Source organism: Ailuropoda melanoleuca, chromosome 18, assembly GCF_002007445.2.
Source record: "Ailuropoda melanoleuca isolate Jingjing chromosome 18, ASM200744v2, whole genome shotgun sequence".
NCBI classification, from domain to species: Eukaryota; Metazoa; Chordata; class Mammalia; order Carnivora; family Ursidae; genus Ailuropoda; species Ailuropoda melanoleuca.
In genome coordinates this window covers 21274305-21295043 of record NC_048235.1, presented here as the reverse complement: position 1 = coordinate 21295043, position 20739 = coordinate 21274305, and the positions used below count along the sequence as shown (strand labels likewise).

The 20739-nt window shown below is 35.0% G+C and overlaps 1 protein-coding gene across 1 annotated transcript in view; it reads right to left on the bottom strand.

Moving 5' to 3' along the window:
- Positions 1 to 20739, bottom strand: part of SGCZ (sarcoglycan zeta) — a 1089907-nt gene that overhangs the window by 445341 nt on the left and 623827 nt on the right. Inside the window, exon 2 of the mRNA XM_034647674.1 lies at positions 6499 to 6693. Coding sequence (XP_034503565.1) covers positions 6499 to 6693 — 195 coding nt within the window. The remainder of the gene's footprint in view (positions 1 to 6498; positions 6694 to 20739) is intronic.

Below are 20739 nucleotides of genomic sequence, written 5' to 3'. Positions count from 1 at the left end.
ATACTCGTGTTTGATTGGAACCTACTGTGCATTTCTAGAGGAGGAGGTACCCTAGATCCTTTCCTATTATAAACTCCCAGCCCCAAGCAATGACAAGACTCATTCTTCTCTCCTTCTCCAGTCTCCCAGATACTCTATCTGCTATTCTCTATCACTCACGCTATTTAATGAACTGTTTTCACATTCTCCAGCTCACATCTGATTTCTATTCTGTGTGAAGGCAAGGACCCTCTTGGCTGGTTCTGTGGGTCCTCCCCTGGGTTCTTGGACCCAGCCTTCTGCATCAGGACTGGGGGAAACTGGTGGAAGAGAAGAATCTATATCTAGATGAACCATAATTATATCTAATCCAAATAGTAAGTACTATCACAGAGATAAGATATATGAATAAAAATAGAAATAGGAATAAACCTGTCAGAAAGGGATACCTAAACCAATAAATAAGAAGGATCTTCATCAGATAGCTGGGTGTCAGATTTGTGGCTTAAGAAGTAGCAATTTAGGGGCGCCTGGGTGGCACAGCGGTTAGGCATCTGCCTTCGGCTCAGGGCGTGATCGGCATTATGGGATCGAGCCCCACATCAGGCTCTTCCGCTATGAGCCTGCTTCTTCCTCTCCCACTCCCCCTGCTTGTGTTCCCTCTCTCGCTGGCTGTCTCTATCTCTGTCGAATAAATTTTTAAAAAAATCTTAAAAAAAAAAAGCAGTAGCAATTTAGTTTAGCTGGCAATTCTCTGTTAAGAGGTAAGGTGAACAAAAGAAACCCTTACAGGTTGCTGGAGGTAGCATATATTGGGTGAAAAATTTATTACAAGTCAATATTCATAGACATATACTCTAGACTCTAGAACCTAAAGAAATTCTTGTACATGAGCAACTACAATTATCAATATACAAGAATGCTCATAGGATCGTTGTTTGTGAGAGCAAATTAAACAACAACAAAAACACGGAAAACAACACAAAAGGAGGATTTATAAATTAAATAAGGTATGTTCATTCAATAAAATTTACAGCAGTAAATACACTGCAGTTACACACCTTAACAGAGATAAATCTCACAAACACACTGTTGAGCTAAAACACTGTACTGTTTGAGGTTTATATACACATATATACACATGAAACTAAATAAAAGCAAGATACATATTTAGGATTATAATTCTTTCTAGATAGAGTTAGGAATTTATTTTTCCAGCTGGGTGATGATGAATCAGGTGTTCATTTTATTTATTATTGCTATTGCTATGATTATTACTGGTTCAAATATATATATTACACATATATCCTTTTGTAGGATAAAATATTTCAAAATAAACTAAAGTGTTAATAATGGCAATTCTCTGTACTACTGATATGGGTAATCGAGATTGGGCCTTCCTCCCTAAAATGTGTTAGGGTTTAAATGCAGGGGCTGCTGGAAATTATTAAACTTGGTGTGCAGAACACAAAACTACTTTTTCAATGTAGTAGTTAATAAATACCACTGCACAGTCCATGGAACCCTATCATGTGCTTATGAAACCTTAAATACCAACAGAAAGACAGGATAACAGGTAGTCTTTTTATCAATTCTTCCCAGCTCAAGGCAGGCCGTTGGAAAGGCACAAATCATACTGAAATGAAGAGTTTAACTAGCTTTCAATGCAGAGATGTTAAAGATGGATACTTATTTCACAAATACATATTAAGATCTAATTATCTGTCAGGCACTGCTCTCTGCCTTGGGGATACAGCAATGGAGAAAGAGTCAAAAATTCTGAGCCCTGTGGATCTTGTATCCTATCTGTGGGGAATAAATCCAGACAATAAACAAAGTCATATAAAGAGAAACAATGTGTGATAAACATGCTAAGAACAGAAGAAAAAAGTAATGAGACATCAACGAAACATGGTTATTTCATATTTAAGCTTCCCATATATCCTGTATATGTCCACAGATTTGAAAAACAAAATGCATTTGGTATGGGGACACAACTTTGATAAATATAAGAACTGGCTAGATATATAGAGATGGAAATGTTTATTCTGACCTAATGGTCCTATTAAAGAGTGAAATGAAGACAACTGTGGAGTAATAAGTTTGGTGATGGGCACACTGACAAATAAAAGCAGACTGCAGATGCACTTTAGCCATCTTAGGTAAACTGATAATGGCTACGGATAATGTGCCACTGGGTTAATGATGAAGATAAAGAAAAAGAATAGTCACAAAAGTGAGATGGAGATATGTGATACTCCACTTACCAAGGTATTAGAGCGCAAGATCGAAGACTTAGCAAATGTGTATTATTTCATATTCCCTCAAAATTACCTTTTAAAATTTATAGCATTAAAAACATTAGAAAACAGAAAACTGAATATAGTGATACATGTACTCTCTCTTAACTTTAGAAAGGTACACTAAAAGAAAATATGATAAAAGATATCAATGACTCTCGCTAATGGCAATAAACAGAAAGATATTTTTAAAAGGTTGACAGTCTTGTAAATATATAATAATAATGTACTATAGATAATACTTGAAATGAAGAAAGGCAAATGGCAGCTAAAGAAGCAAAGTGGCTGCATAAGAATAATAGAGATATAGAATGCTTATCTATACAGAATATATATCCTTGATGTGAATAATGTGTATGTATGTATACATGTGTGTATGTGTATATTAGAACAAACTGTAGTCTTGATAAAATAATAAATTCATGTCAGTTTGAAAAAATGCAACCAGCATTCCATGATTGGAGTTATATACGGAGAGACTGCAACAAAATAGCAAGATGTTAAACAGCAATACAACTACCCAGTGATTTAATGGGATGGTTTGCTTATCCAAAGGAGAGTTTCAGCAGATGCTGAGTGACCAAATGGAGAGAATATCAGAGAGTGCCCTTTAACAGTATACAAATGGCTGAACTAAAAATCTCCCAATTCCTTTTTTTCCTAAAACACTATCACATTCAATCTACTTCTTGTGGGATCTCTTTTCAGCCAACATTCATCCCACTGATCATACAAGTCTCTAAAAATTTTGTTTTCCAATTTGTTCAACTGATTGATTGTTTCAATTATTACCCATAACTGGGTATTCACGACTTCTCAGTCTCAGCATTGATGACTTTCCTCTCCCTCTTTGCTTAATAAATGGCATTTATTTTTCCATCCTTCTTTTGCTGGCTAGTTAACATAGGTAATCAAATAAAGTTGCAGATGATGCTACCAACATTTATTTAGTACTCTTGTGATTAGAATGAATAATTATTATATTAATTTTCAATTTTCAAATATAGAACTAACTTACTTAGGATCAGCACTTGACCCAAGAAAAGAATATCAACTTAGCAAAATGCCTAGATTCAAAAGATCTGGTAGATTTGTCCATTTATATTGAAGCACACAACTATTATGCCAACCAACAACCACCACCAACAAAAACACATAATTGGGTTATACTGATCTTGAGAGAGAATGAAGTTTCACCATCTCTTTCTTCAACTCATTCCTGCATTTATCAACTCTCATAGACAGGAAATTGTGGTGTATATCTGTCCTAAGCCTTTCACTCTGTAGTATAAACTAATTTCCTTTTTCTTGATTCTCTGCACCTGGGTATCTTAATAGCTTTGTGATTTTATTTTCCACAAAATAAGAAGCAGAATAAGGTCATATCAACCACACAGATCATGTATAATACTAGTCATAATGATGGACTTCACGAAGCATCATAAAACAGGTTGGCAGCTATCCGTGCTATGCTAAAAACAGTATTTTGATAACAATAACATTCCCAGTTTGCTGAAATAAAAGATGTTAACAGCCACATATTTCCATGAACTGGATAGAAATCATTATAATTAAAGAGAAATACATTTTGTGTAAATCAATAATACTTCCCAAACAATTCATTTACTTCTTCTTATGATAGTATGGCGAATGGTTTCTGGTATTCACTCTAGAGATAGATGCAATCATAATACACCAGTGAAAACATAAAATTGATTTTGTTACTGCTCTAATGTAAGAGGACTGCAAATTATTTTACACTTTTTAAATTCATACAACTTAATCTGGTGTGTAGTATTCAGAACTGCTAAACTCAGCAACTATGTAAGTAATTCAGAATTTCTTTGAACAATTATGAATTACTGTATTGAAATGGAGAGTATATAACATTACAAAGATTATCTTGACACAATAATTACTTCATTTTTCCATTTAATTCACTTACATACAAACAGCTTATATGGCCAAAGAATAACCTTCTATTTTTTGATTATTAAAAAGTAACAATGTGATTAAAAAAAGAAAGATATGCTCAAAATTAAAGAAATAAATAAATGAACACCAAAACTTCTATGGAAATAAACTCCTTTTCATTATTCCCAGGAATATTTTGACATTTACATTTTGGCTAGCTGAGGTTCAAATTAGATAGCTCCATAGGTGATAGAAACCCTGAGGCCTACATGGATCCTGAGGACAAAGGTGATTGTTTCAATTACTTCCCTTGAATGGCTTATCCAGACTTGACCTCAGCATGAGGCAAGGTATTGGGAGCCTGATGCATGCAGCCATGTAATTATGCATTTAAGTTTATCTTCTTAATTAATTTAAATATGCTTGAGAAACTTACAGGGCTTGAATCTGAAAATTTCCATGGCCTGGTCACTGGACAGAATCAGGGCTCCTGAAGTGAGAGACTTGATCACAACTTTCATGAGCTTTAGAAAGAAGCTCTTTGGTAGAGGTAATCAAATGCTTGAAATTTCAAATCTTCGGAGAAAATTATACTCTTTATCTCTTTCACAGTGATTTTTGTTTGTTTTGTTTTGTTAAGAAAAATGAGGTTGAAAAAGTTGCTGTCAGCAACTGCTCATTTGGCTGATAGTCAAAACCATATAAAGGAATCTCCAGCCCCTACTATATGGTAAATGAATCATTAATATGAAGCCCAGACATTAGTAAGAGAACGTAGGAGCAGAGCTTAGAACTAAAAGACTAGGAGTAGAATTACTGTAATCTGTGCCAAAATATCCTCAATGGTGGGGGGGGGGGCACGGAATCAACTCTTAGGACAAAGAAATGGTTCAGATGTATAACCATGGTGTCTCTTACAGCAATAATCTGCCTAGTAGCACCCAACTCCACCTCTAGCCACCCACACACAGGCTCACAGACCCTGAACACATATCCATTGCTAGGATATAGTTATTTTCTCTAATCCTGGAACATATTGTGTTCTGCTCAACTTTTCTTTGCCTTTCATTGATTTTTTGATGATTACCTTTCAAAATTTGCACTGTATCAGAGAAATGGAGCCCTTGCTCAGCTAATTTTTCTCCATGAGCATATGTTCTTCTATTATGATTTGCACAGTTCTAGTTTTTCCTTTCAGGAAGGTTAGGCCACCTGCTCTCCCAGGGTCCTTCTGCACACAACCACAGTGCCCTACACAATGGACAGATGCTGCACTCATTTTCCTTTTTGAGATTGTTTCAGGTTAGAATTACATGTTAGTGAACTCAGAAAGAAACTACCCTTGCTAAATCAATAGACAGCAGAGTTAAAAAAAAAAAAAAAAGAAGCAGCCCAATATACAAAGATCAGTGAAGTTAAACAGCCAGCTTTACATTTGTCCCTGAGGATGCAGAGTTCTAAAGAATAATAACGGTCTGGTCAGCAAGTGGAAGATACCTGCTTGAACGGGAAGATATCTGAGGTGTTTAAGCAAAAGCAGAAAGCTTTAAAGGCAGAGGAGAGAAATCTAAGAATTTAGCCAGAAAATATAAAGTGAGCTAACCTAAACTTTGCTGAAGCAGCTAATTTTTCCAAGATAAGCCAGGCTCATAGGTTTATTGTATACATTCAATAAATTAAAGCAAAATTCATCAATGAGCTATATAATTATTTTGCTATTAAATTATTACTTTTCATGAAAGAGCGATTTAATTCTGGTATATCTTATATTTACCACATCTGTACTCCAAAAGAATGAAATCACCATCTGGTGACAATTACAGACATTGGTTCATGTGGCCCATGAAAAATTCCAGGGTTTAGATTTGATCTTGCAGTGTGTTACACAGAAAGCATATACAGAGACGTAAATACTCTATGTAAAGCATTTTAAAGGTATTTGTGATATCTAATATTAATTCTAATATAAAATATCATCTCTAAAAATACAGACTCATTTTCTAGAGTACCAGGTTTAGCAAGCAATAGTTCACACTTATAGATTAAAAGTTTCCTAACTTGTTAATGAATCAGTACCCTATACTATCTCATGATATCAATTTTCCACACTTAAAGGACAGGTAGTAATAAATATCATACGTGTGTCATGAAATACATATCAAAATAATATATGACACCCTTTGGAGTTTCAAGACACAACCTTATAAAGCTTAAGATAAATAATGTTCAATTAAAAAATAAAAATAACAGCGCTGTATCATCTTTGAACCAAAAGCAGTAGATATAGAGTCATGGTGGTACTTACCACAGTGAAATTCATCACTTTCAATATCCATATTGTCATGGCTAAGTTAACTATCATGGTAACCAACAGCAGAAGGACAAAGAAGTATAAGCACCTCTTTCGCCATCCATAAATCCCCACTGGGTAAAGTTGTGCATTCTCAGCTCTTGGCAGGTTGTTCTGTTGTGTTGCTAGTATATATTGTTCTCGTGTCATCTGAAAAAAAAAAGAAAGAAAGAAAGAAAAAAAAAAGAAAGAAAAGAAGCATTCAAAACTAAAACCAATATTTTTTTAAATCAAAAGACACAACATACCTATGAATAATGGGAGTAAGTGTTCAAAGAATTATTGCTGTGTAATTAAAATTAAATTAAAATTGATTAAAATCTTACAAAACCCCTCACATCGCATCATCAGTGCTGCTTTTTAGAGCTGTTTAACTAACTGCGATGTTTCTAGGATGTATATTATCTTCAGTCAGATTTGCCCAATTCTAACAGTAGCTTTTTTTTTAAGGAGACTCTGAAGGTGCTCATCACTACTCCCAGGTGTCTATAACCTAAAATTCCACGCACATCGCAGCTACTCTTGGAATAAGTGTAACCTGTTCTTTAGGGTACACAGAGACCAAATGTATCACAAGGCATTTCTGTACCTTTATCTAAGATGCAGGATATCAGTGCTCAGGGTGTATGTTTTAATAAAATGTAAGTGCATTTGAAAGAACCTATGGGAAGAAAATACACTTTTATTGAGAATTGTATAGATATAGCTGATTAATTAATATTTTTACTTAGAACTTTGTTGGTTATTTATTTAGTTGTATTTCAATTAGTTCTCAAAATAAATTTGATCTCTAAAAAAGAAGATACCTATACTGTAATAGTCTGTTATATAATATTATATAACATATTGATATACATTGAAGTCAGTTTTGGAAAAGAGGTGGTGGTATTCCTTGGTAATATATAAATTTAGTTTCTAAGTTAATTCTTTTAAAAAGCAAATACATTATTTTCCTCCAGATACAATCAAGAAGTACAGTTAAGAAAAGTAAAGGATATGTATTAGGCATACAATTTTTAGAATACCTTATTTATTATCTGAAGAATGAAAACTTTAATTTTTATAAAATATAATTTTCTCCAAGGCAATAAGGTTTTTTTAGTTTATTTTTTTCTCTTTAGATTTCATCAGATTTCTTTAATTGTTCATGTCAAACAATTAATATAACAGAAATCACGCTGAATAAATATACCAAAATAAAAGCAACATCAATGAAGAATTAAAATTACCTGTCAAGTAATATAAAATACAGGCATATCTCATTGTATTGTGCTTTGCAGGTACTGCATTATTAACAAATTGAGGATTTGAGGCAATCCTGAGTCAAGCAAGTCTATCGGTGCCATTTTTCCAACAGCATTTGTTCATTTTGTATCTCTGTGTCACATTTTAGTAATTCTCACAATATATCAAACTTTGTCCATTATTATTATTATATTTGTCATGATGATCTGTGATCAGTGATATCTGATGTTACTAATAATTGTTTTGGGGCACCATGAGCCACATTCATATAAGATGATGGCTTTATTGATAATTGTGTGCATTTTGACTGTTCCACCCCGTGGCAGTTCGCTCCCTCTCCCCTCCCTTTCAGGCAGCCTTTTACCTGACACACAATATTGAAATTAGGCCAATTAAAAACCCTGCAGTAACTTGCTGGCATAAGCATCAGGTATTGTATGGAATTGTTAAATTACTATATTTATTGTACAGCTGAAACTAATATTACACTCTATGTTAACAGGAACTTAAATAAAAAACTTAACACACAAAGGAAAAATCCTGCAATGGCCACGAAGTATTCAAGTGAAAGGAAGAGTTGCATATCTCACTTTAAATCAAAAGCTAGAAATGACTAAGCTTGGTGAGGAAGGCTTATCTTCTTGGGCCAAACAGCCAAGATGTGAGCGCAAAGAAACAGTTCTTGAAGGAAATTAAAAGTGCTACTCCAGTAAAAAGACGAAGGATAAGAAAGCAAAATTGCCTTACTGTTGATATGAAGAAAGTCTTAGTGTCTGGATAAAAGAAAACTCAAAGCAGCCACAACATCCCTTAAGCCAAATCCTAATCCAGAGGAAGGCCCTAACTTTATTCAATTCTCTGGAGGCCAAGAGAGGTGAGGAAGTTGTGAAAGAAAAGCTGGAAGTTAGCCAAGGTTGGGTCATGAAGTTTAAATAAAAAGCCATTTCCAAAACATAAAAGTGCAAGGTGAAGCAGCAAGTGCTAAGGCAGAAGCTGTAGCAAGTTATCCGGAAGACCCAGCTGTGATAACTCATGAAGGTGGCTAAACTCAGCAACAGCTTTTCAATGTAGATGAATTAGCCTTCTGTTAGAAAGAGACACCATCTAGGATTTTCATATCTAGAGTGAAGTCAAAGCCTGGCTTCAAACCTTCAAAGGAGAGGCTGACTCTCTGGTTAGGGGCTAATGCAGCTGGTGACTTTAAGTTGAAGCCAATGCTCACTTATCAATTTCAAAAATCCTAGAGCCCTAAAGAATTAGGCTAAATCTATTCTGCATATGCTCTATAAAAGGAACAACAAAGCCTGGATGACTGCATATGTGTTTACAACATGACTTAGTGACTATTTTAAGTACACTGTTGAGAACTACTGCTCACAAAAAGATTATTTTCAAAATATTACTGCACATTGTCAATGCACTTGCTCATTCAAGTCCTCTGATGGAGATGTACAACCAGATTAATGTTGTTTTCATGCCTGTTAACACAACTTCCATTCTGTAGCTCATGAATAAATGGTAATTTTGACTTCCAAGTCATATTATTTAAGAAATACATTTCATAAGGCTAGGTGTCATAGTGATTCTTCTGATAGATCTGGGCAAATTAAATTGAAAACCCAGAAAGGATTCACCATTCTAAATGCCATTAAGAACATTTGTGATTCCTGACAATAAATCAAAATATCAACATGAACAGGAGCTTGGAAGAAGTTGATTTCAACCCTCATGGATGAGTTTGAGGGGTTCATGACTGCAGTGGAGGGAGTAGCTGCAGATGTGGTGGAAACAATACGGGAACTAGAATGAGAAGTGGAGCCTGAAGGTGGAATTGAATTGCTGCAAGCTCATGATCAAACTCGAATGGGTGACGGGTTGCTTCTTATGGATGAGCAAAGAAAGTGGTTTCTTGAGATGAAATCTATTCCTGGTGAAGAGACTGTGAAGATTATTGAAATGACAACAAAGGATTTAGAATATTACATAAACTTAGTTGATAAAGCAGGAGCAAGGTTTGTGAGGACAGACTTCAATTTTGAAAAAAGTTTTACTGTGGGTAAAATGCTATCAAATAGCACTCCACACCACAGAGAAATCATTTATAAAAGGAAGAGTCAATGGATGCAAAAAACTGCACTGTCGTCTTATTTTAAGAAATTGCCACCTCAGCCTTTAGTAACTACCCCAGCCTTCAGTAACCACCATCATGATCAGTCAGCAGCCATCAACCTTGAGGCAAGATCTTTCACTAGCAAAAAGATTACAACTCACGGTACCTCAGATGATGTTTAGCATATTTTAGGAATAAAGTATTTTTTAATTAAGATATACATTGTTCTTTTAGACATAATGTTAATGCACACTTAATAGACTACAGTATAGTATAAAATAACTTTTATATTCACTGAGAAACTGAAAAATTTATTTTACTCACTTTATCAAAATATTTGTTTTATTGTGGTGGTCTGGAATGGAACCTGCTGTATCTCTGAAGGATGCGTATATATGTTATACAAAATATGTAACTTAAGAGTATAAATTATAGTGTTCATTGAGCCAATTCTACTTTAAATAAAATGTGGAATTGCATATTGATAAATGCAAATATCCAAATGTTTTTTGGATTTTTCCCAATTTGTTTTAATTTTAGAGCTATAGCTTTAAATCGTATTAATGCACTATTAAACATTTTAATTTTTATGAATAGCATTATGCTCCATATAATAAAAATCCTTGTATATGTTAAATCAGAATTTTAAATGAATTAGAAGCGCTAATAATACTAGATGATCAAGAGCAAGTTCTTTCATGATATAAAGAATTACCTGTGTGTTTAATGTCATTTTTATTAAGGCTAATATTTCATATTTTCTTGACACTAGCCTCAATCTTTAGTCCTGAATAAGATTTCTATTTCAAGGGTAGATGCACAAAATATTAACTGCTATGTAATGTCATAACAGATGACTGCATGCCATGGGAATTTACTTTGCCTGAGGATTTTGGTGGAGATACAGTGGTTATGATTACAAAGTAGAAAACATATTATAAGAAGAAGATAAAAGGAATCTAAGGACCACCCTCACTGAAGGGGAGAATAGGAAGGGTGTCAGAAAAGGAAGCACATGAGTGTAGGAGGAGAGCAGGAGAGAGGAGAAGCCTGGATATGCCTGACTGGCAAGTAGGAGACTTTGCCCTGTGTAGCTCCTTTGTGAAAAGGCACAAAAGCTATTGACTATTTAGATCATGCATTGCCTTTCATCTCACATTAAAGCAAAGTTCTTTTTCAGAATATTCTATTTCTACTAATTCTACTTAGTCAAGAAGGTGAGATTAATGTGTTTTAGAAAAGAAATGAGAACTTAGTTAAGTCTCTAAAATAAAACACAAATTACAAAGAAAATGGTCTTTAGAGCAAAGAATTTTTTTTGTAAAACAACAGAAATTCTGTGCATATATCAAATGACACTAACAACTTTGCAAAGCAAATGGGATAACAAAAGGGTCAGAGAAAAGGCTATCTAGAACACATAAAAAAAAATTGTTATTTAATTAAAGCTATTTTTATCACCTCAAGAAATTCAATGTTTTTTTTTTTAAGATTTCATTTATTTATTCATGAGAGACAGGGAGAGAGAGAGAGAGAGAGAGGGAAAGGGGCAGAGGCAGAAGTAGGCTCCCTGCAGAGCAGAGAGCCCAATGCGGAACTCGATCCCAGGACCCTGGGATCATGATCTGAGCCAAAGGCAGACGCTTAACGGACTGAGCCACCCAGGCTCCCACAATGGTGTTTTCTTAAAAATGAGTTTACTTTATATACCTGTTCATCACAAAATAGAGTATCCAAACTTCAAAAAGACAAGGATAGAGTTTTCTCTTAAAAACTTAATTTTTTCTTAAACCTCACAGACCTAAATGTTTTTTTCATTAAAAAAATGTATTTAAATTCCATTTAATTAATATATGGTGTAATATTAGTTTCAGAGGTAGAATTTAGTGATTCATCAGTTGCACTGAACACCCAGTGCTCATTCCATCAAGTGCCCCCCTTAATGCCCACCACCCAGTTACCCCATCCCTCCAACCTCCCCTCCAGGAACCCTATGATCAAGAGTCTCTTATGGTTTGTCTCCATCTAAGTTTCCATCTTATTTTATTTTTCCTTCCCCTCCCCTATGTTCATCAGTTTTGTTTTTTAAATTCCACATGAGTGAAATCATACGATAGTTGTCTTTTTCCGACTGACTTATTTTACTTAGTATAATACCCTCTAGTTCTCTCCACATTGTTGCAAATGACAAGATTTCTTTTTTTTTGATGGCTGAGTAATATTCCAGTGTGTGTGTGTGTGTGTGTGTGTACCACATTTTCTTTAGCCATTCAACTGTCAACGGACATCTGGGCTTTTTCCATATTTTGGCTATTGTGGACATTGCTGCTATAAACATTGGGATGCATGTGCCCCTTCAGATCACTACATTTTTATCATTTAGGTAAATACCTAGTAGTGCAATTGCTGGGAAATAAGGTAGCTTTATTTTTAACTTTTTGAGGAACCTCCATACTGTTTTCCAGAGTGGCTGTACTAGCTTGCATTCCCACCAACAATGTAAGAGGGTTCCCCCTTCTCTGCCTCCTTGCCAACTTCTGTTGTCCTGAGTTGTTCATTTTAGCCATTTTGACTGGTGTGAGGTAGTCTCTCATTGTGGTTTTGATTTGTACTTCTCTGATGCGCAGTCAAGTGGAGCTTTTTTTCATGTGTCTGTTGGCCATTTCTAAGTCTTCTTTAGAGAAATGTCTGTTAATGTCTTCCGCCCATTTCTTGACTGGATTTTTTGTTTTTTGGCTGTTGGTGATTTTTAAAATCACAAAACCTTTCAGTAGCTGTTAAAGCACAATAGTAGTACTAGCAAAGAAGAGCAACAATGTCCTCTGAGAGATTAAGCAAACGATCGATTTGTAACTTTTACAACCTTTGCCTAAAATGTTAATGTTGATCCATTTTCAAGTATTAAAAATATTCTGAAATACCTTGGTTCCCTAGGCATTCTGAAAATTCTGTAAGTAAAATAGAAAATTCGTTCACTCAATGATATTGTCATTCTAAAGGAATCTATCAAACAAATGTACACTTGAATAGTTACTTATTTTCTCAGATAAGCAAAGTAGAAATCCTAAGAGAGAGAGATGATCAAGATTTCCTGAGAGAAAACATCACCGCACTGAGATGTCATTCTGGCTTAGTTCTATCTTCCTCTGCAATATAAATGCAACATCCTACTTCAAAATACTTTCTTTGTAATTCTTTGGTTTTCAAGGTTGTGTAGACTCATTCCTACTGGCTACTTAATAAAGTAATGAAGGCCTTCTTCATCTTAGTTTTGCTATTCAATTTCATGCTATATTTCCTGTCTACAAAGCATTTATTAGGATCAAACAATTTACAACACCCAGTCTTTTTTAGTTAATACCAAAGAACTCCTCATCCTTCTTGGATCAAGACAGCCATCAGCATTCACATTAAGGTAAATGCATTTACCTGTATTTGCGTGTAATTCAGGAAAGGGCTTATTTAAATTTGGACTTCACACTTTCCTTACAAAGAAATGTACTTTCAAAATCCTGATAATGTGAATAAAATATCCAGCATGATTTTATGAGGTTAAATGAAAGATGCATGGGCAAATAGAATTAGACCTTGTGAATTTTTCAATATTTTTCTCCAAAGGTATGGACAATCTGGTTTTCAGAAAGGGTTATTTTGTTCAGTAAATTGAATAACAAAACATAAAAAAAATAGAAGAGAATGAATTAATCTAGAATGACCTAAACAGGCTTCATCACTAATAATCCAGCCCCAGGGAATTCTGGTGAAGTCTACGGAGTTGGACGGAATGTGAGAGAAATTAACTAGAATAGCAGAGACCATTTGCTATTATTCCCGTGCCACCCAGAAGGGAATAACCACAAGAGGAATACAATAATATAACAGATATATGATATACACATTAGAACATTAAATAGAAACAGGTGCTACGAACAACAGGCATGGGGATATAATGGGGGAGACTCCTTTGAAAGTGGTAGAAAAAGAAGGGGTGAAAAAGAGAATGCCTCACAAAGGAAGTGACTCCTGACGTGAAAATAAAATGATGAAAATCTTCTAGGAAGAGAGTTAAAGAGATCTTTGAGTATTTGAAGGCCTAATTACAGTGGGAGAAAACTGAAAATGAGGAAGTGAAGAAAGTGAGTACAGGCAATTTTTGAGGGATAAGGAAAAGCAAAGAAATAGGATTTCCGATGAGAGTCTGGAGTTTGGTATTGGAGTATCAATCAGGGGCCAGTGCAACTATACACACAGGATATAAGCTAGCGAATGGAAAAGAAATGAGGACACTTAACATGGGGCCAGTAGTTGAGGTGGCAAAGCTGGGATCCAGAGATAAGCTGTGCATTGTCAGTGAGGTGGTGTTCAAAAACTCAGTGACGATGACAGAAAATGAGTCAAGCAGCCAGGATCTACAAAGTGGGGATGCCATACACAGGTTATAATTATCATAATCCAATGCGAACAGTTCTTGATATTATTACTCTAGTATTCTGACTCCCATCAGCTTATGCAAAACTGAAAGCAGCTGTGCTGTGGTTCAAGTCTGCAGGCAGCTAGCGTGGTGACATGTGGCACCAAGATTCACTTCCTTCCTTCACAGAACACTTCTTCAGAAGCTCCATGACCACAAACTTCCTCCATTTGGATTTCAATGTGTGAGACCTAGAATGTATGTGTATATGTAGAAGAAACATCTTCTCCTTGCTGACCCCAATAGTCTTTGCCCTCTTTCAGGCAATTACTTATTTATTATTTTATTTATTATAAATTATTATCGTTTATTTTCTAAAATTAGTGGAAATAGGAGGGTATCTGTGAATAGAATTAGACATGGCATCTTTCTGGATAGACAGAAAATCTGACCTCTGTTAATATTTATGAGAACAGAGGAAGAAAAGAAGATGCTAAGCGAGAGTACAATGCATAAGGTAATTGTTTTCGATTGCTGTTGGTTAAATTAAGGGTAAAAATAAAATCTATTAATGGAATGCCCCATTTCATGTCTTGTAAGGGAAAAATATTGTCTTAAAGGATGACCTAATGACCCTACTACATGTTTGTATCCTCATGACCACTAAAGGGAGGGAATTTGAACAACTTAAAAATGGAAGTAAGAACCGAGAAGTGTGAAAGTGAGTAATGGGACATAGCTCTTTAAAATCTGAGTTTTACCAAATACAGAAAAAGGACTATCAAGCATTGCACAAGTGCTTGAGGACATTAGAAAGTCAGTTCAAGTCCAGGTATTGAGCACTTCTTATCTCCAGTTTAAATATTGCCACTAAATTGTCAATCTGATGATACAGCCACAAAGAGAACTCAATTTTATATTGGAAGTGATATATCTGATATGACTGTTTTTTAAAATATCACATGTAACAATTTTATACTACTACTCACATAAACACTGGATATAATGCACAGATGTAAACACAAAGACTGGAAGGAAATAGCAAATTATTTATTTATTTCCCTCACTAACTTGATTCCTCAAAATCAAAATATATATGGAGCATCTAATTTCTGCTCAGACCTGTCACCTGTGTCCCTGTTATGGGAAATATGAATATAAAACATATGTCTCTGAGAAAGTAAGCTAGATAATTTGAGAAATTGCTTTTGATTTCTGATTCTGGAGTTAGTATTCAGTATACTCAAGTACCAATATGCAACAGCCTTGTAACCATAAAAATTGAATCTTGGTTCCAAAACCTCTTAACCTGCTGAATGGGAGTAGCTTATTTCTAGGAGAAGTGGTAAATCATGTTGGTGTCACTTTTCTTTAAGTGTTGATCATGTTAGATTTAACATTACAATTGTCTGCTATTTGTTCAGACAAGGAATGGAGCACAATCAACTAAATGCAGTCTCAGATTTATGTGCCGAGTTTCAATCCCAGCCTGGCCATTCTACTCTAAGCATCCTAGGGCAAGTCACTTAGCCTTTCTCTGCCCCAGTTTCCTGAGCTCTCAAATGAATATTACATTGACTTATATAAGAGCAATAGGGGAGCATGAAAATAGAATGTTAAGTGCTCTTTTCATTTTAAATGGTAAAAATACTCATTTTAAAACTTTATTTTCTATCTCTTTGCTAGTGGTCACCTACTCAAGAGCTGTATGAGTATTTATATTAGAATTAATTTTAAAAAACATGATTGAAATCTCATTTTAAAAACAGAATGTTTGAAGTGTTCAGATTATATGAACTTGATAAAGCAGAAAGGCATTTTATTTTCTGTTCCCAGAAAATGAATCTCTAAACAGCTACTAATGTTGAGAGAGATTGAAAACGATACAGGAAAGTCCACTTACCATGGCAATTTAAACTTCTCTCTATCTATGACACTTCATTCTCAAAGGCATATTCCAATGTGGTGGTAGTTAAAATGTTCTACTTGAGAAAAAATGTCCACTTGGAATGGATTTTTTTTTCCAGTTGGTTTATGGAAAATGTTGTAGTCAGTTTTTACAGCCTGGAAAAGAAGTAGCCTAGCAACTGAATTTCAAGAATGATGAAAGATATCAGAGTCAAATGGGCTGCCTCTTCAGATAGGAAATAGAAGAGGATTCTAGCCAAGCCTGACAGAAAAAAAGAAACCTGAATAGGCATTAAAAGAGAAACATACTTCCAGATGAATAAAAGTTCTATAAAAATATGGACATTTAAAGAGAATTTTCAGTGACCCAATAGTCATTCTTAGCTCATTTTAACATCCTTTATGCATCCTAAAATCATGTGCTTTTATATAGGAAATACATCTTCAGTACTTAATTGGATGAAAAGTCAATCACAGTTTTGGGCTTTTATTTAGGCATAGACTTAGATTTAGGTTCCTAACATCAAAGTAACTCAATTCTCAGATCCCCTCATGTGATATTAATAATAATAAAATAATAATAATAAAACCTATCTATTAGAGCAACTGCAAAGGAGGCTGAGAAGCCTTTGCCCACTCATAGGTATATCAACACCAAGAGAGGAAACAACATAGACAGTCATGAGCACCATTTGCACTAAGATAGCAAGCAAGAGGAACCCGTTGGCAAGCGCTGCTATATATACACAGCAGGAGCAAAAGGAAAATCTTTAACAAATGTTTAAACAAATTTGTCAGAAACATAGCTGGGGAGTTTACCTAGTAAAGTGGAGAGCCTGCACTATTTAAATCAATAAGGATCAATAGGAAAACAGGTTTAAAGAATAGTAAGAAAGAGAATCAGAGAAAGACTAAGGGTTATTGGCTTGTATTTTAACAGCGAGTAGAAAAACTTAATGAGAACAAGGAAAATAAAGTATGACTTCCATGGCCTTCATGATTGATTGGAAACCACCATGGTTTATGAAAAATCTTGCAAACAAATTTCAAAATACTCTATTGAAAGTCTTTTATTCCCCCACTTTGACAACTTCAGTTACATTTTATCAGATTAAGTATCTATAGTATACTTAAATTTGTTTTGATGTAAAATTTTCTAATTTGCAATGAACTTCTAAAAAATGTGTTCTGCTTGGGGTTTTCTCACTTTTGGAGACAAGGAAAAGACAAGATTCGTTAAAAATATGTTTTGTTTTAGAATGTTCTGCTTTAAATGAATAAAACACAGATGACTTTTTAAGATCAATATAATCCAACCCATTTTTTTCCCAGCAAAACTAAATGTTGACTACCAAAATTAAGATAAAGCAATTGAGCTAATAATTGGGCTTCAACTCTCTGAACTGTTTAGGTTTTAAAAAGGTAAAGTAAAAGGTAAGGCCTACTTTAATGTAACAAGTTGGAGGCGGAGAGGATATGCAGACCAGTCCAATATCCAATGACATGAAGGAGGGAAAAGAAGCCTGAAAAGTCATCATTAAGTGGTGCCAGTATGATAAGATGCTGGAGAGTTGGCCCACTGAGGACTGCCCCTGATGGTACACCTGTCTCCCGTCAAATCTTAGGAGGGGCCACATGAGAAAACATAGGCCAGGAGAAGAGATGAATGCTTCATCCATCATTACTCATCCTAACCTTGGATGGGCGCACGTACATCATGAGTATTAACCTGCCTTGCCACCATAGGTGGAAAATGAAGAAAGAGAACTGGTAACACTATCTCTTTTTGCTTTACATACTACAAATCAGCCTCTTTTCAGTACTAGTGTTAAGAAACTAAGCAAGAATATTGACTAGCTGTTGTTACCTGAGGAGTCTTGTGGAGGATATATATATTGCACTCTTTTTTCTGTTGTTTTATGGTTGTTTCTTGTCTTAGCTTATGAAGAAGTAGCAGAACATGCCACCTCAAAGTGGGCCACTTTGACATATTGATTATTTTTAGATGTACATACTTGAAAATAGCAAATACAGGAAGATTTCTCTGAACAACCCTTATCTGTCTGAAGAGAGACTCTCCAAAAGAGGCTCCTTTGGCATTAGTGCCATCCCCAGGAATTTCATCAACCAGGGAGGACTGACTCTTGTCACAGGAGAGAATAGAACTCAACACCACACCCAGACACTTTGCCACAAACTATTACATCTCCCATTTATTCCACTAAGGGCTCATTTATCTTTCCTAAAAATAACTTCCTCTCCTCTGAGAGGCCTACATTCTACTCCACTTTCCCTATTAAGATGGTATTTAAGTCAGAATTCTAAGCCACCTCTTCGGGTTACTCATTTTTCCCTGAGTATTTCCCACATAAACATGCGGTATACATGTTAATCAGCTTTTGTGGGTTTTTTTCCTATTAATCTGTTTTTTAGTACAAGATCCTTAGCCAAGAACTCATGGGGTAGAGGGAAAATTATTTTTTCTCCTTTACACTCCCAATAAGATTATAAACTCCTTTGCTTAAAATTTTGTATAGTCACCTTAGCATCAAATACAGGTATGATATAAGTGATAAAAAAAGATTAATAGGAACTTTTATTGAAATCCGACTCCATGCTAGGCATTTTGCTGGTGGTTTTTTGTTGACTCAGCTAAAACCAAATTGATTTTTACTTTAACTCAGGAAAGGGGGCACTTTGGGAATCATGATGTTACCATTTAGTATATTACTGTTATATCCATGAGCTTCATTAAATAATTCAATAGGTATTTGTTGACTCTATGAATGGATGAATATATGTAGAAAGCATATAATTGAGACAACTGGAAAAATATTTAGGGAGTGCAGTGAGAGTGAGTGGAATTATATTTAATTCAAAATAATATTATACAATCCAAGATTATTTGTCTTTTTTTTTTTTTTTTGCTATTTATGAATTGGAAAAGCTGTAGCTATTTTTTGTCCTTTATTGGACAAGATGATATCTTGCTGCTGGTGGCAGGGCTCTTTGAGACAACAGTTTTTGAAAACATATCTCTAATCCTAATGCCATCAACGTGTCCCTTATTCTATTGTCAGTGGCACAATATTTTAGTCATTACAGCTAAAAAAAAAAAAAAACCCAAAACTAAAAATTTTAATGATGATAGATCCTATGTCTCTTTTCGGGGGGCATGTAGTTCCACCTTTATATCAATTTTTTTAACATAGATCTGTTTTATCAGTTCTCATTATCAGCATTCATCATGTCATGACAAGATTATTTTAAAGGTTTCCAATTTCTTGCCTCTACTGCTTAGTTTCAAGGAACATGGTCCCATAGCATAATTATCATATTTATTTATATATCAAACAAAAGTTAGTTTAAGGGGCGCCTGGGTGGCACAGCGGTTAAGCGTCTGCCTTCGGCTCAGGGCGTGATCCCGGCATTATGGGATCAAGCCCCACATCAGGCTCCTCTGCTGTGAGCCTGCTTCTTCCTCTCCCACTTCCCCTGCTTGTGTTCCCTCTCTCACTGGCTGTCTCTATCTTTGTCAAATAAATAAATAAAATCTTTAAAAAAAAAAGTTAGTTTAATACTTTCCACACATAAGGCAGCTTTCTAGAAGCTATCCATGCAGCAGGGAAGACAAACATTCCTGCCTTCTTGGGATTTATATTCTCAAGCTGAGCACAAACAAAGAGCAAGCAGAAATAAATAAAACAGTAAGTGAGAGTGTAGTGAGCAGCTAAATAATACAAGGATGGAAGAAAACGAAAATGTGTGCTGCCATTTAGACAAGGTAGCCTGTTAAAGCCTCATTGGAAACTCAAGTTTTGAGTAATGTCCACAAGGACGTGAAGGGGGGAGCTATGCCTCCACCAGGGTAATAGCTTTTCAAGCAGAGAGGAAAGACCTTGACTGTCACGTTCTAGGTCTAGTGGGGAGGCAGGAGCAGAGAGATCAAATGAAGTGAAGTCAGAGAAATAGGAGAGCCAAGGTTTCACAGAGCATTGGGAAGTTTGTTTTCTACTCAAATATATATATATATATATTTTTTTTTCCAGCCAAGCATCCTGTAACTGTGTCATATAAGATAACATAGTGTCCCTCCATCTTATTTCCCTCTCCCTGATTCATCTGTATTCATAGTACTTATCTCCATCTAGCAATACATTAAATCTCCATCTGTTTATTTTCTGTCACTTCCACTAGAACAGAAGCCATATGAGGACAGGGAGTTTGAGCTGTTTACGGCTATAACTCCCTAAAGTAGAAATATAGGTGCACAAAACATTTCTTGAATAAACAAAAATTCTGTAGCCACCATTTTTCCAATAATACCATCATGAAGGTTTTCAAAAAGATCTGATTAATTGAATTTGTTCTTCTTTCTTCATTTCTGAGGTGTGTGTTCTTCAACAAGGTCAGAGGATGACATTCACGAAGTTTTAAATTTCAACAGTATTCTATATTTGCAAATGATACTACAGATAAAAGACTGGTATCCAAGATCTACAAAGAACTTCTCAAACTCAAT